Source organism: Phoenix dactylifera, chromosome 2 (genome assembly GCF_051530095.1).
Source record: "Phoenix dactylifera cultivar Ajwa chromosome 2, Ajwa_hap1_PhDact_Kaust_v1.1, whole genome shotgun sequence".
NCBI lineage: Eukaryota > Viridiplantae > Streptophyta > Magnoliopsida > Arecales > Arecaceae > Phoenix > Phoenix dactylifera.
In genome coordinates this window covers 52,561,483-52,575,506 of record NC_143191.1, presented here as the reverse complement: position 1 = coordinate 52,575,506, position 14,024 = coordinate 52,561,483, and the positions used below count along the sequence as shown (strand labels likewise).

General features: G+C 37.4%; 2 protein-coding genes across 2 annotated transcripts; both read right to left on the bottom strand.

Moving 5' to 3' along the window:
• Positions 1 to 1,057: 1,057 nt before the first annotated feature.
• On the bottom strand, positions 1,058 to 3,357 carry LOC103719720 (large ribosomal subunit protein eL22z-like). Its single transcript, XM_008809094.5, has 2 exons — positions 3,026 to 3,357; positions 1,058 to 1,383 (listed from the first exon to the last, which is right to left on the bottom strand). The coding sequence occupies exons 1-2, from the start codon at positions 3,262 to 3,264 to the stop codon at positions 1,239 to 1,241; spliced, it is 384 nt and encodes a 127-aa protein (XP_008807316.1). The 5' UTR covers positions 3,265 to 3,357; the 3' UTR covers positions 1,058 to 1,238.
• Positions 3,358 to 6,375: 3,018 nt separating this feature from the next.
• On the bottom strand, positions 6,376 to 13,130 carry LOC103719721 (uncharacterized). Its single transcript, XM_008809095.5, has 3 exons — positions 12,948 to 13,130; positions 12,724 to 12,814; positions 6,376 to 6,820 (listed from the first exon to the last, which is right to left on the bottom strand). Exons 1-3 carry the CDS (start codon positions 13,015 to 13,017, stop codon positions 6,691 to 6,693), a joined length of 291 nt encoding a protein of 96 aa, XP_008807317.1. The 5' UTR covers positions 13,018 to 13,130; the 3' UTR covers positions 6,376 to 6,690.
• Positions 13,131 to 14,024: the final 894 nt, after the last annotated feature.

Here is a 14,024-nt window from a genome sequence, read left to right as displayed (position 1 = left end):
CCATGAATGTCTCTTCTCTCTCAAGTAGAAGTCAACCATGAGGAGGACTTTAAAATTGTCATAACCTCACATTGACTAATAAAAAAAATGTCACATAAGTTTATATGAATCCTACTCTTTTCAAGAGCTTAAGTTTTTGGATTGTCGGACTATGACAATAAGTAGACTTGTGCTAAGTTCTTGATGAGTTACAGACCTCCTATACAAGTAGGCACTCTTTCTACCTTAGTTTCTTGGATACCTGCAGCTCTTCGTACACACGCATAACCCACTTCTTTCTCATGGATATCTGGTCATTTTGCCTCTTTTTCTCTTTCCTGGACGCATGATCTTCCTTTCTGACCCCCTTTATGTTGTTGGTATAGGCAGATAAGGGTGGCCGTGGTTTTTCTCTTTTTTTTTTTTGCTAAGGGGGGTGGCCGTGTGTTTGATAGAGTTTTTGTAAAACTCCTCTCTTACCAAAAAAAAAGGACCAACGTAGCGGAAACAAGATTAAGCATCAATTTAGCTATTGATTTTATACTTAATAATTAAAGAATTGCTTTTAAGATAATAAAAGAAAAAATTAAGAATACTCCAGTCGCATCCATCTATTTAGTAACTGGCGGTTCTGAATTAGATTTTTGGACAATGCATCCCACAATCATGAACAAATAATAGATCTGCTCTCTGTTTTCTCAAAAAAACAAAAACAAAACTACGCCACTGTAAATGCCTTGATTGAGATAATAATAGCCAACATATTTTAAGTGCATCATACCAGACAATATAATATACTGCTTAAAACCAGTACTTAAACCAAGATTAAATCTATCAACAAGGATTCACTGCTTGGATCAATATATAGAAATACAAAAACGAACAGATTTGGATTTGAAGCATACCAGAACACACACACCAAGAGGCCACTCCAGCTATCAAGAGATTTGGGGTCTCCTTCCAGTCAGCAGCCAACTGATTTGAAATCAAAAAAGACATCCACAACGAACTTGCTATTGGAAAAGAAATGAACCTCAAACATTCTTTCATGCATAAATGAAAATACAGATCAAACATATAAAGGCAATACCAACACAATTTGATACCTGGTAATTAGAAGTTTACAAATTCTAGTCCTCTTATAAATGCAAAGACAGGAATATAGAGTCCAAATATGGCAGCCTCAGATAAAAAAGAAACCTTCTAAAACCTCAAAATTTAACTAAAACAAGCATAGAATATAGATCTGCTAAGAACAATTAATCTTCCTCCTCCCCCTCATTCTCCGCGATATTGAAGTATCGCAGTTCATAAATATTGCGATCCTTGTTGGATGCAATCACTCGAAGCCAATCCCGCACATTGTGCTTCTTCAGGTATTTCTTCGTCAAGTACTTCAAATACCTTTGTGGAGAAAAAATGCTGAATCAGACACAAGGATTATGAAGACTCGAGAACTTTATTGATAAATTCTAGTTTACTAAAACAAAATGAAACTTTGGAAAAGTACTGAGCAAAGTACTATAGCAGATAAACGAAATTATACAAGATTTTCAAAAACAAGGGATAACTAACAGTAATTCTTGACTTAAATATGTCTATTCTCCTTCAAAATATATTAATAAAGGCAAAATAGTATGTTATGGGTCTAAAAAGAAATGGTAGTTTGTTACCATTCTGTAGCAATACCTGAAAGCTTCAAGCCTTTAGGAGGATTTAGCATCACCTTCAATTCTCGAGTAGATTATGTCTTTGGATACTTTAGTGTCAAATTTGCCAACTCAACTATTACAAGTTCAACCTTGAAGGCTGAAAACTGGTTTAAGTTCAACCTTGAAGGATGAAAACTGGTTTAAGTTCAACCTTGAAGAATGAAAACTGATTTAAGTTCAACCTCGAAGCACAGAAACCCACTCTTTTCTCCGATACATCATTTTGCCCAAAGTCCCAGTCTCAACTCTCCCCTTATGCAAAATCTGATCTACTTTTGAAACAAGGACTCTGGATTCTGACACTCTCTCCGCATTAGCTGCATATCATTTTATCACAGAATATTGATAATTTCATATGATGATGACGATATCTTCCTCAACCTCCTTTTCTTACAATAGCAGGCTAGAAAGATGAATATAAAGCTATATAACTCATAGTTAGACATGGCCTCTCTAAGAACAAGGAAAAAATACATGAATAAAGTATTCATTTATTCATGCAGCCCACTCACAGATCAATGTGCCATATCATCAGTCTCAGAAATACCAAAAAAAATCACATGATTCCAAAGGAATCAGATAGAAATGATCCAAACCTTTTCCATCCAATTCATGTAAGATTTTATCTAATTAACAGGACAACCTCAACCCGAAAGAACCTGCTCCTTCAGAATTTCTCAACCATATCAACTGCCATCCTATTAGGAAGTAGGTTCCAACCAAAAACTTTAAAAATACAAAAACACAAGCTTAGATCATATTAGCTACACATGATGACCAATAACACAATGACAGAATTTTTAATTATACTGTCGTTATGCGACCGAAAATTTTCAGCTCATAATTTCCAATTACATATATCCATCACTTTCATGATTGAAATTACCCGTGTCAACAGGTTTATTCAGCAAAGCGTGCTGAAATTCGTAACTTCCAGTGGAATGTAATTCATGCAAAACAAAAAAAACCCTCAAACAACAGAGAGTTAGAACAATACTGTGGCCAATTTAGAGAATAACAACAACAATAATAATAACAGAAACAAAGTAGGATTTTGGGATCTCTATAAGCACTTGCAAATCACCCCAAAATAACCCAAATCAGAAACAAATATCAATCCTGTCAAACAAAGGTAGATCCACCAAAAGGTTAAAACATTAATATTTACGTAGAAAGAACGAATCTAAGGTAAACCCTAAAGCCGATAAGCTTTACACTAAGTTAAACCGATCCAAAACAAAAAGATGTTCTAGAAAAGAGAGCGCGATCGAGATCGAGATCGAGATCGAGATCGAGATCGAGAGGGAGAGGAGACATTTGAAGGGGGGGATTACCGCTTGGAGAAGGGGCCCTCGGAGGTAACGGTGATCTTGGATTTGTCGCCGGTAACGGTGACCTGGTCTCCTAGGACGCCGGCCTTGCCTCCGGCAACCTTGATGCGCTCCTGAAGGAACTTCTCGAGGGAGGCGATATCCATGATCTTGTCCTCCACCGGCTTCGAGCAGTCAATCGTGAACGTCGACCCCTTCTTCTTCCCTCCCTTCGCCGCCGCCCCGCTCGCCCCGCGACTCATCTTCTCCCCTTCTCTTCCTCTCCGGACCTCGGCGGCGCTACGTTCAGAGTAAGGGTTAGGGCTAGGGTTTTCAGAAAAGAAAACGGAATCCCAGTGGCGGCTCCTATTTAAACCATAGAATGATAGGATGTCCCGCAGGAACTGGGAGATCAGATGCGTTTATGCTCCGTCCAACTCCCTTTGGACCGGTCTAGCCTAACTCGTTGGGTTTCATACATCAAGTGGAGGTTGAGCAGGCCTAATTTGCCTGCCATTTGGATTTGCAACTCATAAGTTATTTTTCTCCTAGTAATTGCAATACTATTTAGGATCTATTTGGCAATTTCTACATAATTAAGCTGAAAATTCTATCGAATTTATAGATTGAGCTATCCATTTAAGCGTATCAACCAAACTCCATTCAGCCTAAATCTCGTAGGAAGAAGAAAAAATAGGTCTTTTTTTTTCCTTTCTGCAGCCCAAAAGCTAAAATCTAGGTTGCGTTCAGACAGTTCTTAGAAAATGCAAGGTAGATGAATCAACATATTCGATTTCTATAGAATTTTTAGTCTAATCCTATAAGAATATTCAAACATGCTTTGAATATTCACACAATTTTATCTAGAATAATTAGGAATACATTTTTAAAAAATTGAACCCAGAATCTCTGGCATGAGTGAAAAATAAATCCGCAAGGGAGAGTCTTTGTTCACATCAAGATACCCATCTTAAAAGGTACAAAAGGTGAAGAAAAGAGATTGAGCGCATGTCGAGATTAATTAGATATTCATCGGTACGACATCTCTAGTTTGCTTATTTTTAGTTCTCGAATAAATTGCGTTGAGAATGAATTCAACTATATATCATTATGCAACTTATTTATGATTTAGCCAACCAATAAGCAGCAGACTAGTAATCATGGGCTTGAGCCCATGGTTTGCAACCCCAAATCACAAAAACTTCACAAGATCTTGGCCTTTTGCAAAAATAATGTATCATTTACAAAGTATTGAGAGCAGAGTTAGAGCAGGCCTAACTTGCCATCAGATTTTTTATAAACCAGTATTGATTTTTACTAGAAGATCTTTTCAGCCACAAAAGGAGCTCAATCTATTAGAGAAGCGATTCATGCAATCAGAACAACATTTGAAGGTTAACCAAGACACAAGGCGAAAAGAAATGAGGAAAAGAACATTTACTTTCTGACGTTTGAATTAAAGGAGGAAAAGACCAATATTTTTGAAAAAAAATCAAAACAGCTTTGTTGTGCCTTAACTAAGAGTATAAAAGTGCCATCCTCTGTGTTATCCCAAGTTCGAATCAAGCCTTCTACTCTGCATATGGATGTTCTTTGTTCAGATTTCATGGCTCAATTATAACAACACACACACACACACACACAAAATAAAAAGAGGAAAAAGAAAGAATGACGATTCAAAGAGAAGAAACTTGTTTTGATATGAAAGAGATAAACCTTGTCAAGAAATGATATACTGCCTTAGCACAGCAAGGCTAAGAAACAATCCCAAAGATGATAAGATCTATAATCACATTAATTTGACTTGGCCCATGTTTTATCTAAGTCTTAAATGCTACATTCTGTTCTCTCTCTATATCACACGCGCACACTGCACACACACAAGGAAGAAAGGTTCCTCCAACCCAAAAATAATTATCGATTCATGAAGAGAAAACATATTTACATCATACGGATGTAAAAATTTAAAAAAAAAAAAAACAAACAAAAGAGGTGAGTTATAAGAATAAGATTGTTGGAGAGAGAAGAACAGAAGTGTCGCCAACTTGATAATATCCCATGTTTGAAGGCAAGAGGAGAAGGTTGAGTCTGATTGATGCAGTCTGTACTAGGAAGAAGATTTTGAGGATTTGCTTGTGGGATGAGTGCTTCCAAGCAAAAATCCCGTGTTTCTGTTTCTCTCCAACTATTCTGCAAGGAGTATGTTTTGAAGCCTGAACTCCAATCGAGTTAAGATCGAATTTTGCAAGAATGCATCCATTTTATCAGACTTCAGCTGATCTATTCATTACCTGCAACAATTAGTCTGAAGACAATGCAAAACTTACCCCCTTAAATCTGGACTTAATCCAAATTTTCAAATCCACCAAGAGGATAAGTCAGATTTAAGTCTGAATCTTAGATTAGGAGCTAATTTGATTCAGGTTCAGTATCTAGATGGCCCGACGCTCAAGTTCCAGGTATGCTACATTTCTGTTTTTTTTTTTCTGCACGCTTTTGCATCTTAGGAAACTTCATCTTTGGGACTTACCAGATGCTTTAGTTTACTAGTAGGAATCTACAAATAGAAGTGTACATTCAGTAGGAAGCATCACCAATGGTTCCCCCTCCACATGTTAAATGAAAAATTCCTGGCATGTTGAAATGAATAAAAAATCTTTCCTTCAATACAATAGGAAAAGGAATTTGAGATGAAGACTATGGCATGACCAAGTTTCTGTGGGCTTTAAGCATCTAAGATAGATTGGCCGAAGCTTCCAAGTTTGGAGAGAGGATCCAAGTTCGTACCCCATACAAAAAAATTTCGTCGGTAGACAAGGAGAGGTATCTTCTATGTCATACCAATGGAACAAGGGAGTCCAGCAAAGCTGTGGAGCCGATAGATTTGCCCATGCTTGTATGATCTGGTGGAGGGAGCGCCTTCTATGTTGTCGAGCTCTCAGAAAAAAAAAAAAACACAACAAATTAGAAGACATGGCTTGCAGGATGAGTTATTGCAAGTATAAAGGGTTCATCCTGTGGTATAACATTCGGCTCCAGTACACCATTAAGTTTCTAATATGCTGCAAGCTAAAATATCACTGCATTGGCTAGCCTATTGGAGCAGGCCTCAAAGAAACAAACTAGATTGCAAAAGGTTTTCTGATTAGTTGTCAGTAGCTTGAGTAAGATTTGCAAAATCTCGATGGCTTAATCTCCATGTCTTTGTTGTCCTTCTTACATCCATTCTGTGAATAATGTTGCCTTTAATCTCCAACAGTTACCCACACAGCATGTGTATCTATGTAAGCACTTCATTAAAGCACAAGCGGTTCTGCAATCCACTCAAAAGCAAAAAAGAAAATCCATACAAATCCATCTCTTAGACATCAGGGTAAAGATAGCACCATGTTCATAATTCAACATATAATAATTATCAATTGTTTCCATCAACAAACAATATATCCCTTGTGTTTAGTGCATCCCACATAATCGCACTTTTTGATTTTGACAAAAATTATATTTATGCATTGAATACTAAATGATTTTAAAGCCATAGTCATTAGTCTAAGGATATCCACGACACAAGTCACTCATGGCAGGCCTGCTCATTCTAACTGAAAAAACTACATCAATGGTGTCCATGTCCCATGAAATTGGATGGTAGATTCAATGCATGAAGCAAGGAAGAAAGTGGCAGCCAAGTATCTTCAATCTTTTTGCGGGTGTGCTAAGAATTGATTTGCATATTTATCCACCTTCGATTCTTTTGAATGGTCATAGTACTCAACCACTGCAGCTCCAGCCAAGGCAGCCAGGGTAAGAGCCTGAGCATGCAGCCTGCAAGACAAATTTATCAGGTGTCAGTCTGAAGGTTGAGGCCAAAGTTTATTATTGGTACACATGCTAGAAGACCTTGACAAGATCTTAATAGAATTTATATGATTCAACAGACAGAATATTTTACCTAATTTGAGAATTGAGAATTGAGAATTTATCATGCAGCTTTCAAGCTTTATAATTACATGTTCAGTTTAGAATAGCATAGCTTCCATACTTGCTACAGTTAGAGAGAGAGAGAGTAAAATAATCACAGAAAGAGAAATCAGATCAAAATGTCACTGGCCCCTTAAGAAACCAACGTGTGATGTCATCTGAAGCCCGCATCTGGGAGAATACTAATTTACTCGGTGAAAAATAAAATCAAGTACTTATCATACTTTTAATGGGATGAATCCCATGGGCTGAAGGTTACAAGTAACAATGTGAACAAACTGAACTTTGAGCACCATAAATCTTCTTGTACCATTCCATTCCCATTGATATCAAGAACCTTAAATAGCCGTAAGTCCCAAGTGCCGATAGAAATCAGCTATAAAGCAGTGGGTGTACACAGACTCAACAATTGAATGAAATGAATTGGCTCTGATGCATAGCTTGTATCTTAGAAAGCTTTGCTGAACAAATGATAATGCTCAATGAATAACATGTATCATGTGTTGAAGACGCTATAATCATTCAATCATTTGCATAATAATTTATTTTCTTAATATGAGATTAAAAGGCGCATATAAAGATGGGCTTCCGTTGCAATAGCAAATATAGGGCGTTTGTGGCCAAATTTACAGCCTTAGGATGCTGACTATATGTTTCATTTCTCCAAATAAAATCAGCCTCCATGACTTAGCAGCCCACGGGAGGTTGATGAACTCATTTGAGTATTGGAATCCCCTTATCACTTTTATTAAATGCGAAAAAAGAAAAAAGAGACCAAAAAATCTATTGCTCAAATCCAGCTACCACTCACTCGAAACTGTTTAGGGATCATAACTAATCATATGACCTTGATCCTCCCCATGAGATTTCTATGTCAAAGCAAGGAATAATGGGAGGAACCCTTAAAATATCATGCCTGTGATAATACCAAAGAACAAACTTATATGCTGGACAGTTGAGCTGTTTCACTCTCCACAAGGCCCAGTCCAAAACGTTAATCTGAAAACAGAACCATAGGCATTTAGATGCATCAAGCATATTGTGCAGAACTGGAATTCAAGTATGACAATATTCTTCTTGCCTCAAATAGACCAGAATATGGCCCATGATATCTTTCCTGGATGCCAAACTATGCATTAATGTAATTCTTGCACATCCTAAAAGCAATGTAACTACCATTGTCATCTCATCAGGTCCATAGGTCATGATATTAGCTTCAAAGTCTATGTCCACAAAAGATTTTAAGTATTGGTTGGAGTTTGCAAACCATAACCCCATCACAAAGCCAGAGACGTCTTGAAAGAAAATAAACTATATACAGTGGAAAACATATCACAGAGCTTCATGTATAGATAAACCCACTGACTTTTGTATCATGCATCAATGACCTGTATAACCAATCTAATTGAACTCAGTTTGTCACCTTATTTGTCAATGAATCTGGCCTAGAAGATTCAAACCAAATTTTGTATAGATTAATTCCATCAGACAATTAAACAAAAAAACTAAAAACGACCGAAAGGATATTTGCTAGCCTAGAAATTGTGTAGTCCACTCACATGCCTAATCGAAATTGCCTCTCTAAATTTGACTAGGATTGGAATTGAGCCAAGCCAGGCTAGGCCACACACCTGCCTGAGCTGCCCTGAAAAATTTTTCAAGCTCCGTGCTGGGCTTAGTCCTAATTTTTTTTTTAAATACCGGCCCAAGAGCAAACCCAACATGAAGCCCAGTCAGGCTCAGCTCAAATAGGTCTATTTGGGCCGAAAGGCTAGGCCCAATCCGAATTAGCCTAATTGACCCGAAATTTTTGGCTTGATTAGTCCAACATGCCTAGGCCTGACCCAACTGACTATTGGAAAAAGATCCTAATAATGAATTTGGGTCAGGCTCGGCCCAGTTCCGTACTCAGGTTGGGCCAAGCATTAACCTGAGCCCGGCTCAAAATTTATCCAAGGGCTATTTTTAGGCTCAAGCCCGACCAGAATAGTCTTGAAACCGGCCCAAGGTTTGACCAAAGCCAAGCCAACCCTGGCCCATTTCAGCATGAGATCAATGATGCAATGGTAAATGGTATAAAGGCCGAAAATAATGGTCATCTTTGTAGCCCTATAAGGATTAATAGGAAAAAATAAAAGACAAAGTGTTAAGATTGTTTTGTGTTTTTCAATAAAAATTTAAAAAACTAAATAGGAAATTAGTTGCATGATTATGGGCTTCTTGGGTGCTCTTGGATGTATAGATAGGTGATTTCGAGAAATAGTTCCCCTAAATGGATTTTTTTCTAGAAGACAGAAAGGTGCATAGACACACCAACTAATACAAAAGGCCATAAGGTTCCTATCTAGCTTCCAATGAGAAGCAAATCTGTGTGAGCGATACATTTCATACCATAGGATGGAAAGGTAAAGAAGAAAACAGATAGTCCGATGGTAGGCCTAGCTTAGACCTAGATCTAACATGCTTGCACAGCCAACTTTGCTCAACCTGCTTAGTCTGAAGGGCAGGCAGGCACAAGTGCAGACTTTAGCTTCAAAGCAAAAACACATGGCCATGAATGGAAGATTAAATTTAGTAGAAAACCTACAATGAAAGATCTTTTTCTTTTCTAGTACCAAATTATGAAACTAGGCAATACAAAGAAACAATATAGCTGTACCCATTGTTATGAATCCACTGTAAAGCATAAACGTAAAAACTGACACATCTTCTTGAAAACAAGCAGCAAACTGAAAATGAAAATCCTTTAGAACACAAAATGCTCTCTTTTCATCATGTTCAATTTGCCTTCTCAACCAGCTCCACAGGGACAAGGTTTTCAATACTACATTATATCACCAATGCGTAAAGTCTGCCACTCAATAAAACCTAGTTCAAATTACACTCCCAGCCTCTACTGTGCTTGCTCTCCTTTCATAACAAGTCAAATGAATAATGCTTCTGCATCTAATAATTCCTTCCATCCATGTTTTATTTCTTGGACTTCTTAGTTGTTCTCTTCCTCAATGATCTCATCTATAGCCCTAATCAGCCATATAATAACACGAATTCCTCACATCAAAACAAGTTAGCTTTAATTTATCTTCCTCCCTTTAAGCATCTTTGCTTGCTATGAAACAGGTAAAAATTGAAAAATCAGCACTTGTAGTAAGGACTAAGGAATATCTGCAACAAAACTTTAGCTGTGCTTGCGCTTTCATGGTACATACACAGATTAAAAGTGCATGACTGGGCCTTTCCTTGTTGATTTTGGTACAGGATTGTTCTCTAATTTATTATCTTGGTGCAAACATTTGGTAAAACTCCAGCAGTCTAACCTCACAACTCATATGCAAAGTTCCAAACGTCTGCATGAGGTTTCATCTCAGACATTTAACTACAGCATTTTCAATTCTAGTCTCAATAGTTTCATTAAAAAAAAAGAATAATTCAAGAGAAAACATATATAACATTATTTTAGAATACATAGAATTGCATGGAACTTTTGGGTGTGTCACATAATTTTGGTGGTCATTACCAGTCAACTTATCAAAATGGTTTCAAAAATAAAAATGCAAAATGATTAGAAAAACAGAAAAAATAAAGATGATCATTCTTTGATGAGAATCTTAACAAATAATAGCAAAAGCATCCTACTTGTTACAAAATATATTCCTTACATATTGAAGGGATCTTGCACAAATTCTAAGGTCTACAACATCTTTCTTAGCTTCCATACAGTTGCAATACTGATAGCAATTTCTCCATAGATCTATGTGTTTCTTAAATGCCTGGAATCCCAACATTAAAGTGCTTTTAGATATATTAGAATATGATTTTAACATCAGAAACATGGTTCAAAACAACTGATGAAATTCCTGAACTATGGACAGTTTGAATTGCTTTTGGGATAAAGTTGTTCCATTTCACCCAAAATGGCAAATATTAGCTGAAAATGAAGAAACTTTGAAACTGTGGTCAATATTAGATACTGGTTAATTTTGATCCATTCCACTCAAAATGGACTGTTTTTAGACAACTTAAATAATCACTATAGCATTATTTCATGTACACCTACATAGTCTACTCTTTTCAGATACACTTGCAAACCGAGGCGAAGTGGTTGCTCATGAACCCTATGAAAAAAACCTCTAACTCTGTTTTCATCTCACAATATGCAGTAATATCCTCACAGATTCTTTTTGGCCAAATCATTTTGTCACATACATGATCCTATAGTAAAAGCATATTCAATCATAATAGGGGATATCTCGTGACAAATGATTGTAGGATTTCACTACTTTTCCACATATGCAAGACTTTGCACTCGATACCCAGTGCTTTAATTTCATATGACCATTTAACATTTGCATTCCTAAATCTTCATACTTTGGCATACAGCATGGGCATTATTAATCCTAAAACATTGATTGGACTCATGCACAACAGGAAAGGAAGGTTTTACCATCATATTAGAAGTGTTAAAACAAGTGATAACTTCCTCATTTGCATTGCTATGATATAGCTCAGATTACCAAAGGCATGGTTTAGAAAAGTTTAGCAGATCCATTGGTGGTAAATGATGCTACATCCATAATAGCATCCTTTTGATCTAGCATTTAGTTGCTTTTAGGTTCAAATTAGAAACATAATGCTATAACCTATACCAATATTTAAAGGAGAGGCACCAATGCAAAAAAAAAGTAAGGAATGATAGAGGACACGTGCACCATAGTAAGGAATGATAGAGGACACATGCAAAAAAGTAAGGAATGATAAAATTAATATTGTTGCTTATTAAAGTGGTAATTAACACAGAAAAGAAGTAGGAAGACAAACATGAGTTATGCCCCATCGTTCAGATGATTTCCCACAGTGCAAAGGATGAAGGTACCAACTAAAAAGATGGACAGACACACGCAGCATGCAACACAGTAATGAAACTGAATAATAATTGGGCTATTTGTATCTCCAAGATACCCCTATTGTTCAAATGACTTGTAAGACTAAATGGACCAAAGTTACAAATACTATCACTAACAAATGTTAGTGCACTGGAGAAGAACATAAAAATGTTATTAAAAAAAGTAACAACCAAAGAGCATCGGTTCTCCTAGAATCAATTCTTTTCCTTTATAATTAAGAATGTCAATTGAAGCACAGAATTCTATTTGTAGTGATCAATTTCTTATTTTTCTTGCAAGTTCACTGCAAGCATCACATCATAACATGACTGCAGGTATTTTACATCATCCTCCATAACTAAAAACTCCTTCCTGTGCTAAATTATAATGATGCAACCAAGAGTTACTAATCCCGGAACCCTTAAACATCAAAGTATGAAAACTGCTTCTAACTAGAAAGCTTCACGAAGGAAATTATAATCTAATCTTAGAAGAACTAACCTAAGCGCTGAACTACCATCTACATAACTCTGAAATTTAATCATTCGATCAATACTCAAAAATCTGATCTCGTCACCCCACCCCTGACCCAAAAAAAAACTCCACCTTCGAACCACACACACACACACACACAAAAAAAAAACAAAAACCATTTTCTTAATAAAAATAATCCTAGAAAAACAAATCAGAAATGCATCTAGCGATCCCGTCAGACCTCGACATCAGAAACCCAACAATTTTTCGTATATTTCACGCTAGAAAACAACAATATAATCGCCATTAGATCATAGCAGGACAAATTTTTAAAAAATTGAATAACAAATAGTTTCCCTTGGGGAAAAGGGTTTTTTTTCCAAGACGAACCTCGCGTGGATGATCTTGACGCTGGTTTTCATGTTAGGTTGAGACCAGTTGTAGGCGATCGAACTCCCGATTCCGCTGAGCCAAAGGCATCCTTTTTCCCCCAAAACAAGACCCACATAACACCAAAGAAAGGAAATCAAATCAGAAACCCTGATCAACCAAATTCCGAAAAACTAAACGAAAAGAAATCCGAAAAAGGGGAAGGGAGAGATCCGAAGAATTACCTACAGTGCGCAGCTTGTGCTCCACGACCCACTTCCTCATGGACTCCAACGTGCTCGGACTCTCCGCCATTGCTGGTTCCGGTTCGCGTCGTTTCCCTTTTCTTTTCTGTTTTTTCGCCCAAACACGAAAAGAAGAGAGAGAGAGAGAGAGAGAGATACGGCAAGGGAAAAGAAAGCTCGGCGAGCTATTTATAGTTTGGAGCGATGGTGGCTAACGTGCGCGTCTCCCAACCGCGTGGATTTGACGGTGGTGATGCGGTTAACCTGGACCGACGGCGTGTTTCAAAAAAAAAGAAAAACGTGGGCGGGTAGAACATTGGAAGGGCTCGGCTTTGGACTTAGAATTCCAGTGCCTAGATGACACGGTTCCGTGTAAATAAGAGAGAGACACGTGGGCTGTAGTGAGTGGTCTAGTTGTGGACAATCCGTATGGTTGGTAATGCAGCGTATCCGTCGGCCCCATCAACATCCATCCGCAGAAGTCGCGTCTGGCGTTCGCATGCTTGCCTTTGCGACGGGCACGGGGCGGTCTGCTGATAATTCAATTTTCTATTTCCAGCACGTAGTTTTGGATGGAGGTGGCTCTGGCAGCGGCCGTCGAGGGCATCCCTACTTCAAAATATTTAGACTATGCTAAGTGATGGTGTGTTATTAGAAAAGCTAACGAAGTTGCAAATTAGGTGGCCTCTTATTTGGCCAGTCATTTTAGAGATATTTTATGGACAGAAAAAGGGAAACTGACTAGGACACTCCGAGTTTTGTTATTTTCTGATTTTATTGGATGTATCCATACTCGAATTGTATGAATCATCCGCTTCAGCGCAAAAAAAAAAGAAGCAACATATACAATATATGGCTTACTATATTTGATTGTTTAACAGTTGCCCTTCCTCATGATTGGATGATATGGTGGCTATTAAAAGTTGGAGAGCTTTTTTGCGATGCAAAACATGCATCATAGGTCGTCATTGTTATCATCTCTTGTTCCCCTTCATGTTTCTAATAGGAAGAAATCGGAATACAAGATGTAAACTAGTATGGTTGCATTGGTGTCAAGATGTTGATTCAACATCCCTC